Source organism: Helobdella robusta (assembly GCF_000326865.2).
Source record: "Helobdella robusta unplaced genomic scaffold HELROscaffold_75, whole genome shotgun sequence".
In the NCBI taxonomy this organism is placed as follows: Eukaryota; Metazoa; Annelida; class Clitellata; order Rhynchobdellida; family Glossiphoniidae; genus Helobdella; species Helobdella robusta.
This window is the reverse complement of record NW_008705426.1, coordinates 481596-495361: the sequence shown is the minus strand read 5'-3', so window position 1 is coordinate 495361 and position 13766 is coordinate 481596. Positions and strand designations below refer to the sequence as shown.

Genomic DNA, 13766 nt, shown 5'->3' with positions numbered 1-13766 from the left:
GATATAATTTCATGTTTGTCGAAAAAATGTCAGTTTGTTATTTAAAAAATGCCCAATGTTTTAAATTACGCACTTTTTGTAAAATAAATGGTTTTTGAACTGAAATAAACCCATTCATGACGTCATTTTACACTGTAATGTTTATTTTCCGTTTGACTTTATTAGTTTCATTTTAACATTTCATATATTTATTTGACATAACTAATTTATATCACTAATTTTTGTATTTTTTATTTTGGAACTCGTGTTTTGTACAACGAGAATTGAACTAAACAAAGTTACTAGCCATCACTTATTTAAAAATTGATTTTCGAGATTTCATTCAACTAACATGGCTGCCTCTCGAAGACTAACTAAGGTTGGAATTTTTCATAAAAATTCGCTTTTAGATTTATTTTCTCGTATTTCTTTTTAAAAATGGATTTTAATTATAATTTGTGATTGATTTCGACGGAAATTACTTTTCAAAAATTTAATCGTAAATTTTAAACTACGGAATACGGGTGTTTTTTCTATTCTTTGAGTCAGTCTGCTTGGTTTCATTTTTTCAGTCATTTCATTCCAACCATGGTTACCAAACAATAGTGATGTTTAAATATAGAATTTATCAAATACTTATAATAATGTAATGTCTTGTCTGCAGTGTCTGCATTGTATAATAATCATCAATAGATGAATATTGAATGTTCTAATAAAAAATAAATTCAAATTAATTTTATTTTGTTTGAATTTGAATTGAACATTTCAATTTTTATTTCTGATTTAAAATTTGTTATTGTTTCAAGTTTCTAATATGATTTTTTTATTATTCTATTGTGGTATTAATTGATAGAATTTTAGGTCCATATTGCTTTTTCTAAGTGCTAGGTTTTTTAGTTTAGTAAGTTTATTCATTTTTAATTTAATTTATTTGTTTATTTATAAATTATTTATCCTGCATACATAAATTTTTAATACAAATACACACATATACACTTCACAGGAGCTGCAAGACATTAGGAATCTGAATTTGAAGGTTTTTCGTGATATTCACGTAGACGAATCGAACATCCTCGTCTGGTCTGGACTAGTGGTTCCTGTGAGAACTTTTTCAACTTTTTTCCTTCATTATTATTTTCATTTTTATTATTTTCACAATCAGTTTTCAAGATTATCATAAGTTTAGTGTCATCATTTCACTTTAACTAATCTGATAAATTTATAGTTAGTGTCTTAAGCATTTCATGTTTGTTTATAAGTCATTGAACTAACCAACCAGCTTCATTTTTTTCATATACATTTGGTTGTATCTTTATCCATATTATCATTTCTTTATCTTTTTAATCACTACCTCCATCTTTCCTGTCATTCTCCTCCAATTTCATTATGGTAAAATTCAGGAAAATGTCCCATACAACAAAGGAGCATTTCGCGTCAGAATAGATTTTCCAGCTGAGTACCCATTCAAACCACCGAAGATAACCTTCCAGACAAAAATTTACCATCCAAACATTGATGAGAAGGGCCAAGTATGTCTGCCAATCATCTCCTCTGAGAATTGGAAACCGGCCACTCGCACTGATCAGGGTTAGTTAGTGAAAATTTAAGAATCCAATTAGAGATATTAGTGAAATTGTGGGAATATGATTAGAGGAGTTGGAGATGTTGGGAGTGGTGATTTAATGAATTTTTCAGTAGTTGTTTTTATGGTTTTTTTAAATAGTTTATGAGAGTCTGTTCATGTGGGTTTTTGTCATAATGTTTGTGTAAGAATTGTAATACAAGTTTTTTTTTCTATATCAAAATATTTGATTTATCATTTGGTACTAAATGTTTCATAAATTACTAAATGTTTCATAAATTTCAAATTGTGATTATCATCTTCATCATCGCCATCCTCCTCATCTTCATCATCGCCATCTTCATCCCCGTCAGTAATTCAAGCCCTAACTGCCCTCGTGAACGAGCCCGAACCGGAACATCCTCTGAGGGCAGACCTGGCCGAGGAGTACACCAAAGATAAGAAAAAATTTCTTAAAAATGCTGAAGAACATACGAAGAAATATGCAGAGAGGAGGCCATCTGATTGAATTCAATTTAAGGAAATAGCTGTTTATTTTGTTATTCAATTATATTTTTTTTAATTATGTTTCATTATATTATTTCATTATATTTATTCAGAATTTTTTATATTATTAATATTAAATTGGACTAGTTTTTTACATTTTCAAATGTTTCGTAACGGGTTTTTTTTTTGCATATTACCATATCCAATGTTTTTGGTAGTAAGCCTGACTTTATTATTATTAATATAATTATTAATTATTATTATAATTATTATTATTATTACTGCTTAGGCAATAATAATACTATTTTTATTAATAATAATATTAGTATTTTACTTGTGATTGCCTACTGATTTAACTTGGCTATCAATTTGGCATTTGATGCAAATTTTTATTATTATTATTTATAATAATAATAATAATTGTTGTTATTATTATTGACGTTTTTGATATTTTAATAATTATAATTAATATTATTAATTGTAATAAATATTGTGGTCCCTTTTTTTGAGAGCCCTGTTGAGAATGAAAGTCTTGGACATTGTCTTGCTACTGTTCCAAGTTTTATATATATAAATATTATTACTTGGTCGATTTTCAGATTATTATTATTAAAATAATTAGTTATAATTAGTTATTATTTTTATTATTAAGCGTGCTTCGATTCATGTGAAAGGGTCGAAATTTGTTTCATGTGTTTTGCATACTATCTATTGCGGTTTGTGACGGTTTTGATTTATGAAGTATATTTTTTTATTATTATGGCCGTTGTTATAAACATTATTATTATTATTATTTTGTTTAGATTTCAGAAGTGTGAATGCTTCTTATACAGAAAGTTTCAAGCAGAAAGATGTTTTTCCCTCTATGCTCTTTCCATCTTTACTGATTTAGTTCTAATCAAAAAATATCCAATGATGAAAAGCTGAAGTGTAATAGAAAATATACTGGAACGATCCTTTTTCGTTTTCAATGTTGTTCATTCATTTGCCAGGGGTTGGAAAAAGCGTCGCGAGGAATGATTTTTGGGGACGAAACCTTGGTCGGTTGGAGTTTGTTAACTGAGTTGTATTTTTTTATAAAGCGTTCATGTAATTAGCTTAGCTAAGTTGAGAGTTTATAAAAATATTTTCTTTAGATATTTGAAGGTGTCGTTCATTAAGAAAAATTCGTGTATGATGAAATGTTTGTGTAATTAACTAGTTGAGAGTTTATTGGTCTACGATCAATCTTCAAAAGCGTAACAATCTTTCCATATTTCCCCTTTTCACCTACAATCAAGACGAAAATCGATTACAAAAGTTTACAATCTCGTGTATGAGTTTTTTCTGTTTTGATTCTAAAATATTAGGAAATTTGATTTTAGCGATTTTATATTAAATTACGACCGACGAACAAAGTGAACATGCCGGCCAAGAAAGTCTGCATCGTGGGTTCCGGGAACTGGTAAGTTACTTATCAATTATTAACTGCGTCGTTTCTTATTTTATTTTATGGTTAGGTTAGCTAGCGTTAGGAGTTAGTAGTGTTTGTTAGGATAAGTAAATTAATTTATTGGCCTCGTTTGTGTTTCTTATTAGTGGATTGGTTAATTTTACAAATATGGTTGTAAATAAAATAAGGTAAAATCATGTTGTAAAGTAAGTAAAGTAAACTTTTTTCATCTACTGGTTCGTATTCACTTTAACACCCACATGCACTAATCAGGGGTATGGCAATTGCCAAAGTGATTGGGGAGAATGTAGTGGCCAATGGGAAGTTCCAGCACTCTGTCCCAATGTACGTGTACGAAGAACTTATTGATGGAAAAAAGTTGACTGAAATTATCAACACTGATCATGAGAATGTGAAATATCTGCCTGGACATAGGATTCCTGACAATATTGTTATTGAAAAGTTTTAATTTAAATAAATATTGATGCTGTTTTAAACTTTAAAGTTGAATCTGGTTGGCTAGTTGAATGTTGATTATTTGTTTTACTTTGATTCAAATGTGTTTTTTGAAAGATTTTTTAAGATTTTGTTTTGCAAATATATCTGAAAAAAGTTGTTTGCTGTTTATATGATTTTTATGTAATGGTTACAATTGGAATAGATAATTAACTGATCATGTAAAACTTTACTAATCATGCTCTTAATAAAATTAGTGACAAATTTCTTCCAACCAGGTGGCCGACCCTGATTTGCTACATGTTGTCGAGAATGCTGATGTTATTGTGTTTGTGACACCTCATCAATTTGTGTACAGCATCTGCAAGACATTGAAAGGGAAGGTCAAGAAAAGTGCTATATGTGTTTCACTAATTAAAGTTAGTATATTATTTTTCACTACAGCAGTGTTGGTTTTCATTGTGGTCTATGTATGGCTTTCATTTATATTTATTTATTTATTTATATTCGTTATATTTATTTATTTATATTTATAATTTTTGGTAAGGGCTTGGACATGCATGAAGGAAATTTGGATCTGATATCGAATATCGTTCGTAGGGACCTCGAAATTCCGTGTGCTGTTCTGATGGGGGCCAATATCGCTGGGGAGGTCGCCAGTGGCCTCTTCTGTGAGGCAACTATTGGTGAGTTAGTTGGTTGTCTGGATGAGTTATATGCTAACTAGCTGGTTGATGGCTGGCTTGATTTTTGGTTTTTGTAATCTGTAGAGATACTGCAGCTATCAATTCTGCCAGATAACCTTACACTAGTAAATTATTTAAAACGCTAAACCATCAAATGGCAGGTTGTGATGATGCTGTGTTGGGCAATCTGCTGAAAGACCTCTTCCACAGGCCGTATTTTAGAGTGGCTGTTGTACAAGATGAAGACACCGTTGAGTTATGTGGTGCTCTGAAGGTGGGTGTTCCTTCATTGGCTGGTTGATTGTCTGGAGGGTTGATTGATTGATTGGCGGGTTGATTGATTGATTGGCTGGTTGATTGATTGATTGGCTGGTTGATTGATTGATTGGCTGGTTGATTGATTGATTGGCGGGTTGATTGATTGATTGGCGGATTGATTGATTGATTAAGTTTTGATTGACTGATTAATTGATTTGTTGTTTGATTGATTAAATGTGCACCTAGTTTATTTTGGTTAATTATGTTATAGTGTTTATTTTATTTGATGCTTGTCTCACTGAAGCAGTAGTTAATAGTTGAATTTAGATTTGAAATTAGTAGTTGAATTTTTTTAATTATAGTTATAATATTCTATCATAATCATCATTATTATGTAATTATTTCACGTATTTATTCTTTCAGAACATAGTAGGAGTAGGAGCAGGTATTGTTGATGGATTAGGGTGCGGTGGAAACACAAAGGCAGCTGTTATCAGATTGGGATTGTTGGAGATTGTGCAGTTCTGTAACACGTTCTTTAAAAGTTTGTGTGTATGTGTGTGTGTGTGTGTGTGTGTGTGTGAGAGAGAGAGAGAGAGTTCAGATGTGTGGTATCTCTGATTTTTCTAGTAACAGCATTGCACATTCTGTATGTATGTGTATCTACTTAGCATATCTTTATTCCTTTATATCTTTACTTGCAACAGTTATTATTTAATTTATATTATATTATAATTATTAATAATTATTAATACTTGTTAATTATGACAGAGGCGAGGACGGAGACCTTCTTGGAGAGTTGTGGATTTGCAGACCTTGTGACGACATGTTACTGCGGCCGAAATAGAAAAGTTGCCGAAGCTTTTGTGCTGTCGGCTGGCCAAAAAGTTGTTGTTTTTCTTTTTTAATTATTATTTATTGCCATTTTTAGTCTATTATAAATACTTTTATATTATATATATTATTTATATGATATATATTTTATGCTATTATTTAAATTGTAGTCATAATTTAAATAATTATCGATGATGTTGTTCATAACAGTGGTGCTTAGATGATGACACTTAGCCAAATCTGATGTACATTTCGTTCTCGATTGTGATGATGGTGATGCTGAGTTTTTGCCACCATTATTATTACATCGGATGAAATACATACTTGATTAGCATAATTTATTTTTAAATAAATTATGCTAATCAGTCATGCTATTGTTCTTGAAATGAGTGGTAATGTTTAGGCTGTCATAATTCAAACAATACATGACACATTGTTGTTTTTGTTATTATTATTATTATTATTTCTTCTTCTTATTATTATTATCAGTTTTATTACTCGAAGTACATTTGATTCCAAATTTGTTTGAGAAGCTATGCGATTGATTCTGATAAGACCACATATCATCATCATCAGTTATCCTAGCGGAGGATTTTGACTTACCAGTTAATTACCATATGATGAATAAAAATAATACTGGCTCATTAATATGTCATGAATATTAATTATCCTCTTCATTAACATACTGTTGACATTATTCAGACTATTGAAGAGTTAGAGGAGGAGTTATTGAATGGGCAGAAGTTGCAAGGGCCGCCCACTGCAGCTGAAGTCTACAAGTTTCTAAAGGGCAAGAATATGCTGCATGAGTAAGTTTTGTGATTGATTGATTGATTGATTGATTGATTGATTGATTGATTGATTGATTGATTGATTGATTGATTGATTGATTGATTGATTGATTGATTGATTGATTGATTGATTGATTGATTGATTGATTGATTGAGATTGATTTGGTCGATTCATCATTCCAGCTTTCCTCTCTTCACATGCATTCACGAGATTTGCATTGGAAAGATGAAGCCTGGAGATTTCATTGAATGCCTGAAGAATCACTCATAATTATTGGAATAATTTCATAATTATTCATATTAAACTATAATTAATTGCGTTTATGTGAGGGTAAAATAATGATTCCTAAAGAAATTATTAGCATTAGATGAACGTATAATAATATAGGCTACACTATTATATTTAATTGGCTAGCACTTATGTAGTAGTAAATTATGCAAATATTTTGGTGTCATTTATTAATTTCTGTTAATTATTCAAGTGTGTGTGTGTGTGTGTGTGTGTGTGTGTGTGTGTGTGTGTGTTTGTTTGTTTGTTTGTTTGTTTATATTTTCTACATCGTTAACTCAACTCATGAATATTAATTAGTTTATTTTTAGCCCAGTGACAATCTTGATGTTGTGCCATGAATAGTTATTTAATTGACCAATTAATACTGCCATTTAATCTCATTTAACATGTTGTGTGTGTGTGTGTATCTCATTTCATTTTTCATGGTGATATTTTTGAGAGTTGCGTTGGAAGTGAAAGAGATTGACAGATTGTGTGATATTTTTTTATTCATTTATACACTTGTTCATTCGTTCGTTTACTCATTTTTTCATTCACTTCTTTATCGTTTATTACCTTCTTTCCATCTTATTAACTTTTTAGAATTTGCATGTATTACGTTTAACATACATTTTTGAGTTTGTTTCTCCGGGTTTTTATTTAATCTCATTGTTGACTCATTCTTCCTAATTTTGAATTGTTCCATTTCCGTTCGTTTATTCATTCATCCATTCAACATTCATTCATCCGTTCATTCATTCATTCGTTCCGTTGTTTTTAATTTATTCATTCATTTATGTTTGATAGCGATGCTTTTTAGGTAAAATTTTTTAGGCTAATAGTAATGACAACCTGACAAACAAGTGACACATTGATGATTATGTATCTCTATCTCTACTCTATGTATCCTTAAGCTATGTATCTCTGAGCTATGTATCTCTGAGCTATGTATCTCTGAGCTATGTATCTCTGAGCTATGTATCTCTAAGTTTGGTTGTAAAACAATTACGTGATGATGGTAAAAATAATGACGACGATGATGAAGTTTAAGAAATTGAACAGCAGACAAAGAACTTGTATGCTAGCACGATTTATTGACCAATACAACGAAACCGCGAATTATTAAAATTTAATTTTTTCAGAATGTCCGTAACCATTGTAAAGATATCTCAATTTTATTTATTAATCATGGTTAATCATAATAAATGGATAATTATTATTAATAATAATAAATAATCATCAAATTGATCGTCCTCTTTGGAGGATTTATAAGCATCCTGTATGTATTGCACAGTCCGGCCAGAAGAATAAAAAGAATTTAAACGAAAAGAAAATTTATTATAAATTATTATTAATATTACATCTACTATAATTACGACAACTGTTATTATTCATAGTAACGTTATACTGATTAACTTATCGTTACAAAATTCATTGTGGACTATCTAATAGTTTATAACATACTTTTGTTACACACACACATATATATATAATTGTATACATATATATATAAAATATATATGTATAAATATATGTAATATATATATATATATACATATATTATAAACATTTTGGAATGTATAAGAAGTGCTGATTTTAACTAGAAAAAAACCACATTGTATATATATATATATATATACGTAATATTTACGTAATTTTTCATGTCAATGTTTATGCTCCCTTCAAAAATGAACGAAAATGAACGTAATTAAAAGAATAATAGTAATAATAATTATAACTATTATATAAAAAAATATACATAATTGAATATAATTATATTTATATATATATAATTATAGCAGAAACGCAAATTCAAATATATAATTACATAACTGAGATCAATATGAAAACAGGAGGTAACATAAAAATGGTAATAAATTATGATGAATCTTTCATTTTTTATATTTTAAAATGATAATAAATATATTTTTTATTATTATTATGATGATAATTAATGTGAAAATTATAAATTTAATTTGGAAAAGTTGTAACTGGATGTTAAGATTAGGTGAACGTGATTTATTCGCTTCTTGGTAAATGTTAATTTATTACTAAATTTAAAAACTTGAAAAGTGATTGAATAATGATGATGACAAAAAGTTATTAGATGACTGAATGAACGAACGAATGAATGTTTGAATGAATGAACGAAAGAACGAACAAATGAATGAATACATGGGTAAAACAACAGAAAAAGAAAAACGCTTTTGTACATGCTGACTAGAGGAACTCGTTTTCTTTTAGTAAAAAAAAATTTGAAAAAAAAAATACAAATTTTATGTTACAAAATAAAATTAAGCAAAATTGTGAGATGATTATGATGTATTCATGTGAATATTTATGACGTAACGATGTTAATAATTTTGACAAAATTTTTATAAATGATTTAAATTTTATACTGACTGGATTGAACTCATCTTAGTAATAGCAACAACAAAATCAACAATAAAAACATCAAAAACAACAATTATTATTAAAATAAAATATTTTAAAGTTTTATTTACATGATATAACTCAGATCCGTTCGCCACTTATATATTTATGTAATAATTCAATAAATAAATAATTTATAAATTACTTAATGTTAACATCGAACTCCGTATATATGCAGCATCATCCATGCCAACGGTTTCTTTCTACCAGGAATTTTTCGGTTGGTTGATTTGATTGTTGATTTGGTTAGTTTAGTGCTGATTGGTTAGTTGATTGATTGGTTGCTGATTGCTTGGTTAATTGCTGATTGGTTAGTTGATTGATTGCTGATTGGTTTGGTTGGTTGATTGGTTAGTTGATTGACGAGTGTGTTGGTAGATCTTCTTGAAGAAATGCGTTGAAGATGTTTTATCTTCTTTTCATTTTTCTTCCATCAATCTAGAAAGTTATTAATACGTTTAATTATAAGAATTCTTGTTCGCTCGTTCGTTCATTCATTCATTCACTCATTCATTCAATCATTCAATCATTCATTCAATCATTCATTCAATCATTCATTCAATCATTCATTCATTCATTAGACCAAACAAATTATACAAACTTTTTTTCAAAAGCAGCTTAATTCGATGGAGTGATGTGCTACATTAAAATAACCGGGGGAAAATCCAATAAAAATTAATATTTTTCATTTTACTTTTATTGTTGCATTCGTTTTTCTTTGTTTTTTGTTGTTTTTTCGTTGTTTTTTCTGATTTTTTTCTAATTTTTTCATCTGGAAGTTTCGGATTTTTGAAGTTTTAGCAACTTATAACATACCATCCTACCTCTTTTATTTACCATAGTATCACCATCTCCAAAGCGTGTACCCCTTTGTACCGTCTTCATCATCACAAAAACCGATTTTAACCGACAACATGCCGGTCGAATACTGTCCCAATACCGGAAAATTAACAACGCAATAACATCATAATACCGCCCGAAACTTTACAACGACTTTTATACATACATACACCGGCATAATCTCGATATGGTACCATAGAACCGTTTTAAAACCAGCTACATACCGACTAAATAACCGGCAGAAAACCGTCTGCTTCCATCGGTCTAACTGCGTGGTATGGAGGGCAAAATGGATGTATTTATACACGCTGGCTCATGATAATGTTGTCATTTCTCTTATTGCTTGGTCTAGTTGCTTGTTGCTTGGTCTAGTTGCTTGGTCTCGGTGTTGTATATTGATCTTGTTTCCATAGCAAATGCTTGCAGAAATGCTGCTGCTGCTGATGCTGTTGACGACGACGACGACGATGAATAGGATGATGATGATGATGATGTTGTTGTTGTTGCAGCTATGGACAACAGGAACCGGATGTAGGTAGGTAGGTAGGTAGGTAGGTAGAGCTATGAAGATGACGTGGATGAGAAAGATGGTGACGACGACGAAACTGTCAATTACTTTTTGTTTTTATTGTTGTTTTTGTTGACTTTCTCGGTGTTAAAGAAATTTTAAAATAATAATAATATAATAATAATAATAATTTTTGCTTACCGTAACAGCAAGGCTGCAACTCTTGCAGATCGTAAGCTTATGTAGGAGACACCAAAATTATTGTATGTATATATGCATGCATGAATGTATGTATGTATGTATGTATGTATGTATGTATGTATGTATGTATGTATGTATGTATGTATGTATGTATGTATGTATGTATGTATGTATGTATGTATGTATGTATGTATGTATGTATGTATGTATGCATGTATGTATGTATGTATTTATGTATGTATGTATGTATGTATGTATGTATGTTTGTTTGTATGTTTGTATGTAGTCGGAGACAGACAATGGTATTGTTTGATATGAACAAAGGAGCATCTAGTTATAATAGAACGGATGGCTGGCACACGTTAAGGTATCATCATCATCATCATCGTCGTCGTCATCTTCGCCGTCTTTTGTAACTGTAGTGGTGCTGATGATGATTATTTTTATTATTATTATTGTTGTTATTATTATTATGAATATGGTGAAATGGTGATGACTTTAAACATGAATTACGATAATATTAGAAACGATTCAGTGTAAATTAACAGTAGTTGTAGCAGTAGCAACAGCAGCGGCAGTAGTTGTAGCAATAGCAACAGCAGCGGCAGTAGTAGTAGCAGCAGTAGTAGCAGTAGTAGCAGCAGTAGTAGTAATGTTAATAGTTATATTTGCAGTAGTAGTATAATTAAAATTACAGGCGCGAGGTTTTTGGACTGAAAACCGTTACCTGATTCATTGTAAAAGACGAAAACAATGACAACAACAAAAACATCAACAACAATAATAATAATGAGAATACAACAACAACTAGTAGTAATAATACTAACAATAAATTAGTCACCACAATAGCGATCACGAAATAATAGATGAACATCTGTCTGTCTGTTCTTAAAGCGAGTCCCTTGTGTATTGTTTTGTATGCTTAACGGTACATACATACATACATACGTACATACATACATACATACATACATACATACATACGCACATACATACATACATATGTACATACATACACATATAAATACACACGCACACACATACATACACACAAACAGACACACACGTATACATACAAGCATATACATACAAACTTGAATGTGAATATATGCAAACGTACGTCTATTTTTAGTTATACATACATATCGGTATATCGTTTGTATATGATAACTCATCATTCGTTCATTCGTCCTTTTCTTTCGTTCAATCATTCTTCCTATCTCTTTTTCTCTCTTTAATTCTCTCTCTCTTTCTCTCTAATTTTTATTCTACTTTTCTTTCCCTCCAAGCCGAGCGAGTGCCAAATGTGTGAAGCATATGTTCAATGGGACAATTCTAAAAGAAACCGCTAAGACGATGTGCGTGATCATAAACTAAACACACACACACACACAGTAGATAGATAGAGAGAGAGAGAGAGAGAGAGAGAGAGAGAGAGAGAGAGAGAGAGAGAGAGAGAAAGGAGAAACATATGTACATCTTACGTTTCCATTGTTAACGACTCTTTTATATAACTGAATAGAGGCGGTACTACCGAAAAAAAACAACAACAGTTACTTTGTTCTCATTTTTTTTTAAATGAAAAATATTAAAAAATGAAATTTGAATGTTTAAACTTTGAACTTTCGATCGTTAATTACACCAACTACTACTACTTTGGCTACTAACTAAAATGACAAATAATATTATTAATAATACCATAATAAAATAATAATTATAACACTGGTGATAATAATAAGAATTATTATTATTAAAATAATAATTATTATTATTGAAATAATAATTATCATTAATTATAACGGCTATTTATCATTCGTTCAGTCCTTGTTTGTGAATGTCTTATTATATTCGAAAGAGCATTTGGACTTGATGAGGTACCTTTCGATCATATTGTTAGCTTTCAACCTCTTCATTCTCTTTATCCTCACCAACTTCACCTGCAATGAATGAATAAATGAATGAACAAATGAATGAATGAATGAACAAAGGAATAAATGAATGCATGAATAAATGAATGAATGAATGCATGAAAAAACGAATAAGTACACAAACAAATGAACGAATGAATCAATCAAATACGTCTACATGAAAATCTAGATTCCGACACACAAAACCATACAATCATACACACGTACACACACACACACACACACACACACACACACACACACACACACGTACACACACACACAAACCATTTCTTCAGATAGAACACTTGGACAGCCACTATTACGATTTTTCTTAACAACTACAAAACAGGAATCAGTATTGGTTAGAAACTTAATCCTACTCTTACCACTCCTACTACTACAAACATTATTAGCATTATTACTATCGCTGGTAGCTGTAGTACCAGCAGTAGCAGTTGAAGTAGCCACACTGGCAGTAGCAATAGTTGTAGTAGTAGCAGCAGAAGTAGTAGTGGTGGCAACATCTGACATCATTTCAATGACACCTTCCATATCTTTTACAACATCGCTACAGAGTTTGAGATTGTAATCTGAATGCAGCCAACTTGCGTCCCTTTCTTGTAGCACTCTTCTCATTTTTGATACTCTTGTTACATTTCTGTGTGCGTGTGCACGTGTGTGTTTATTCAATTCGTTGATCAATCAATCATATCAATCAATCAACCAACCAACCAGCCAACCAACCAACCAGCCAACCAACCAACCAGCCAACCAACCAATCAATCACTCTTACAGCCAGCCAGCAACAGCAGCATAGTAGAGCAAGACAGACCTCTTGAGAACAACCGGCAGATGGTCGTACTTTATCCTGGTTACTTTAAAACGACTTCTTCGACCTCTCTTCAGCACAGGACTGGCAGCAGGAACCGACTCTACAACAGTAGCTAATGTAGCTGCGGTGGCAGCTGAAGTGACCACAACAGCTGTTAGCGTAGCTGCAACGTCAGCTGACAATTCAGAATGAACAACATCGTTGTTATTACTGTTGTTCTCGTCGCTAGCGAAGATTGTTTTCACTCCGTCCATCCAAATTTCTTCT

The 13766-nt window shown here is 30.8% G+C and overlaps 2 protein-coding genes across 2 annotated transcripts; both read left to right on the top strand.

The window, feature by feature from the left end:
• Nucleotides 1–331: 331 nt before the first annotated feature.
• Nucleotides 332–3003, top strand: HELRODRAFT_186164 (hypothetical protein; the record flags this gene model as incomplete). Its single annotated transcript, XM_009031549.1, has 4 exons — nt 332–358; nt 983–1078; nt 1380–1566; nt 1915–3003. The coding sequence occupies 4 exons, from the start codon at nt 332–334 to the stop codon at nt 2067–2069; spliced, it is 465 nt and encodes a 154-aa protein (XP_009029797.1). The 3' UTR covers nt 2070–3003.
• A 350-nt stretch (nt 3004–3353) lies between these two features.
• On the top strand, nt 3354–7262 carry HELRODRAFT_103993 (hypothetical protein). Its single transcript, XM_009031548.1, has 10 exons — nt 3354–3491; nt 3753–3930; nt 4214–4354; nt 4483–4621; nt 4783–4895; nt 5303–5423; nt 5651–5766; nt 6416–6522; nt 6688–7009; nt 7046–7262. The coding sequence occupies exons 1-9, from the start codon at nt 3451–3453 to the stop codon at nt 6773–6775; spliced, it is 1044 nt and encodes a 347-aa protein (XP_009029796.1). The 5' UTR covers nt 3354–3450; the 3' UTR covers nt 6776–7009; nt 7046–7262.
• Nucleotides 7263–13766: the final 6504 nt, after the last annotated feature.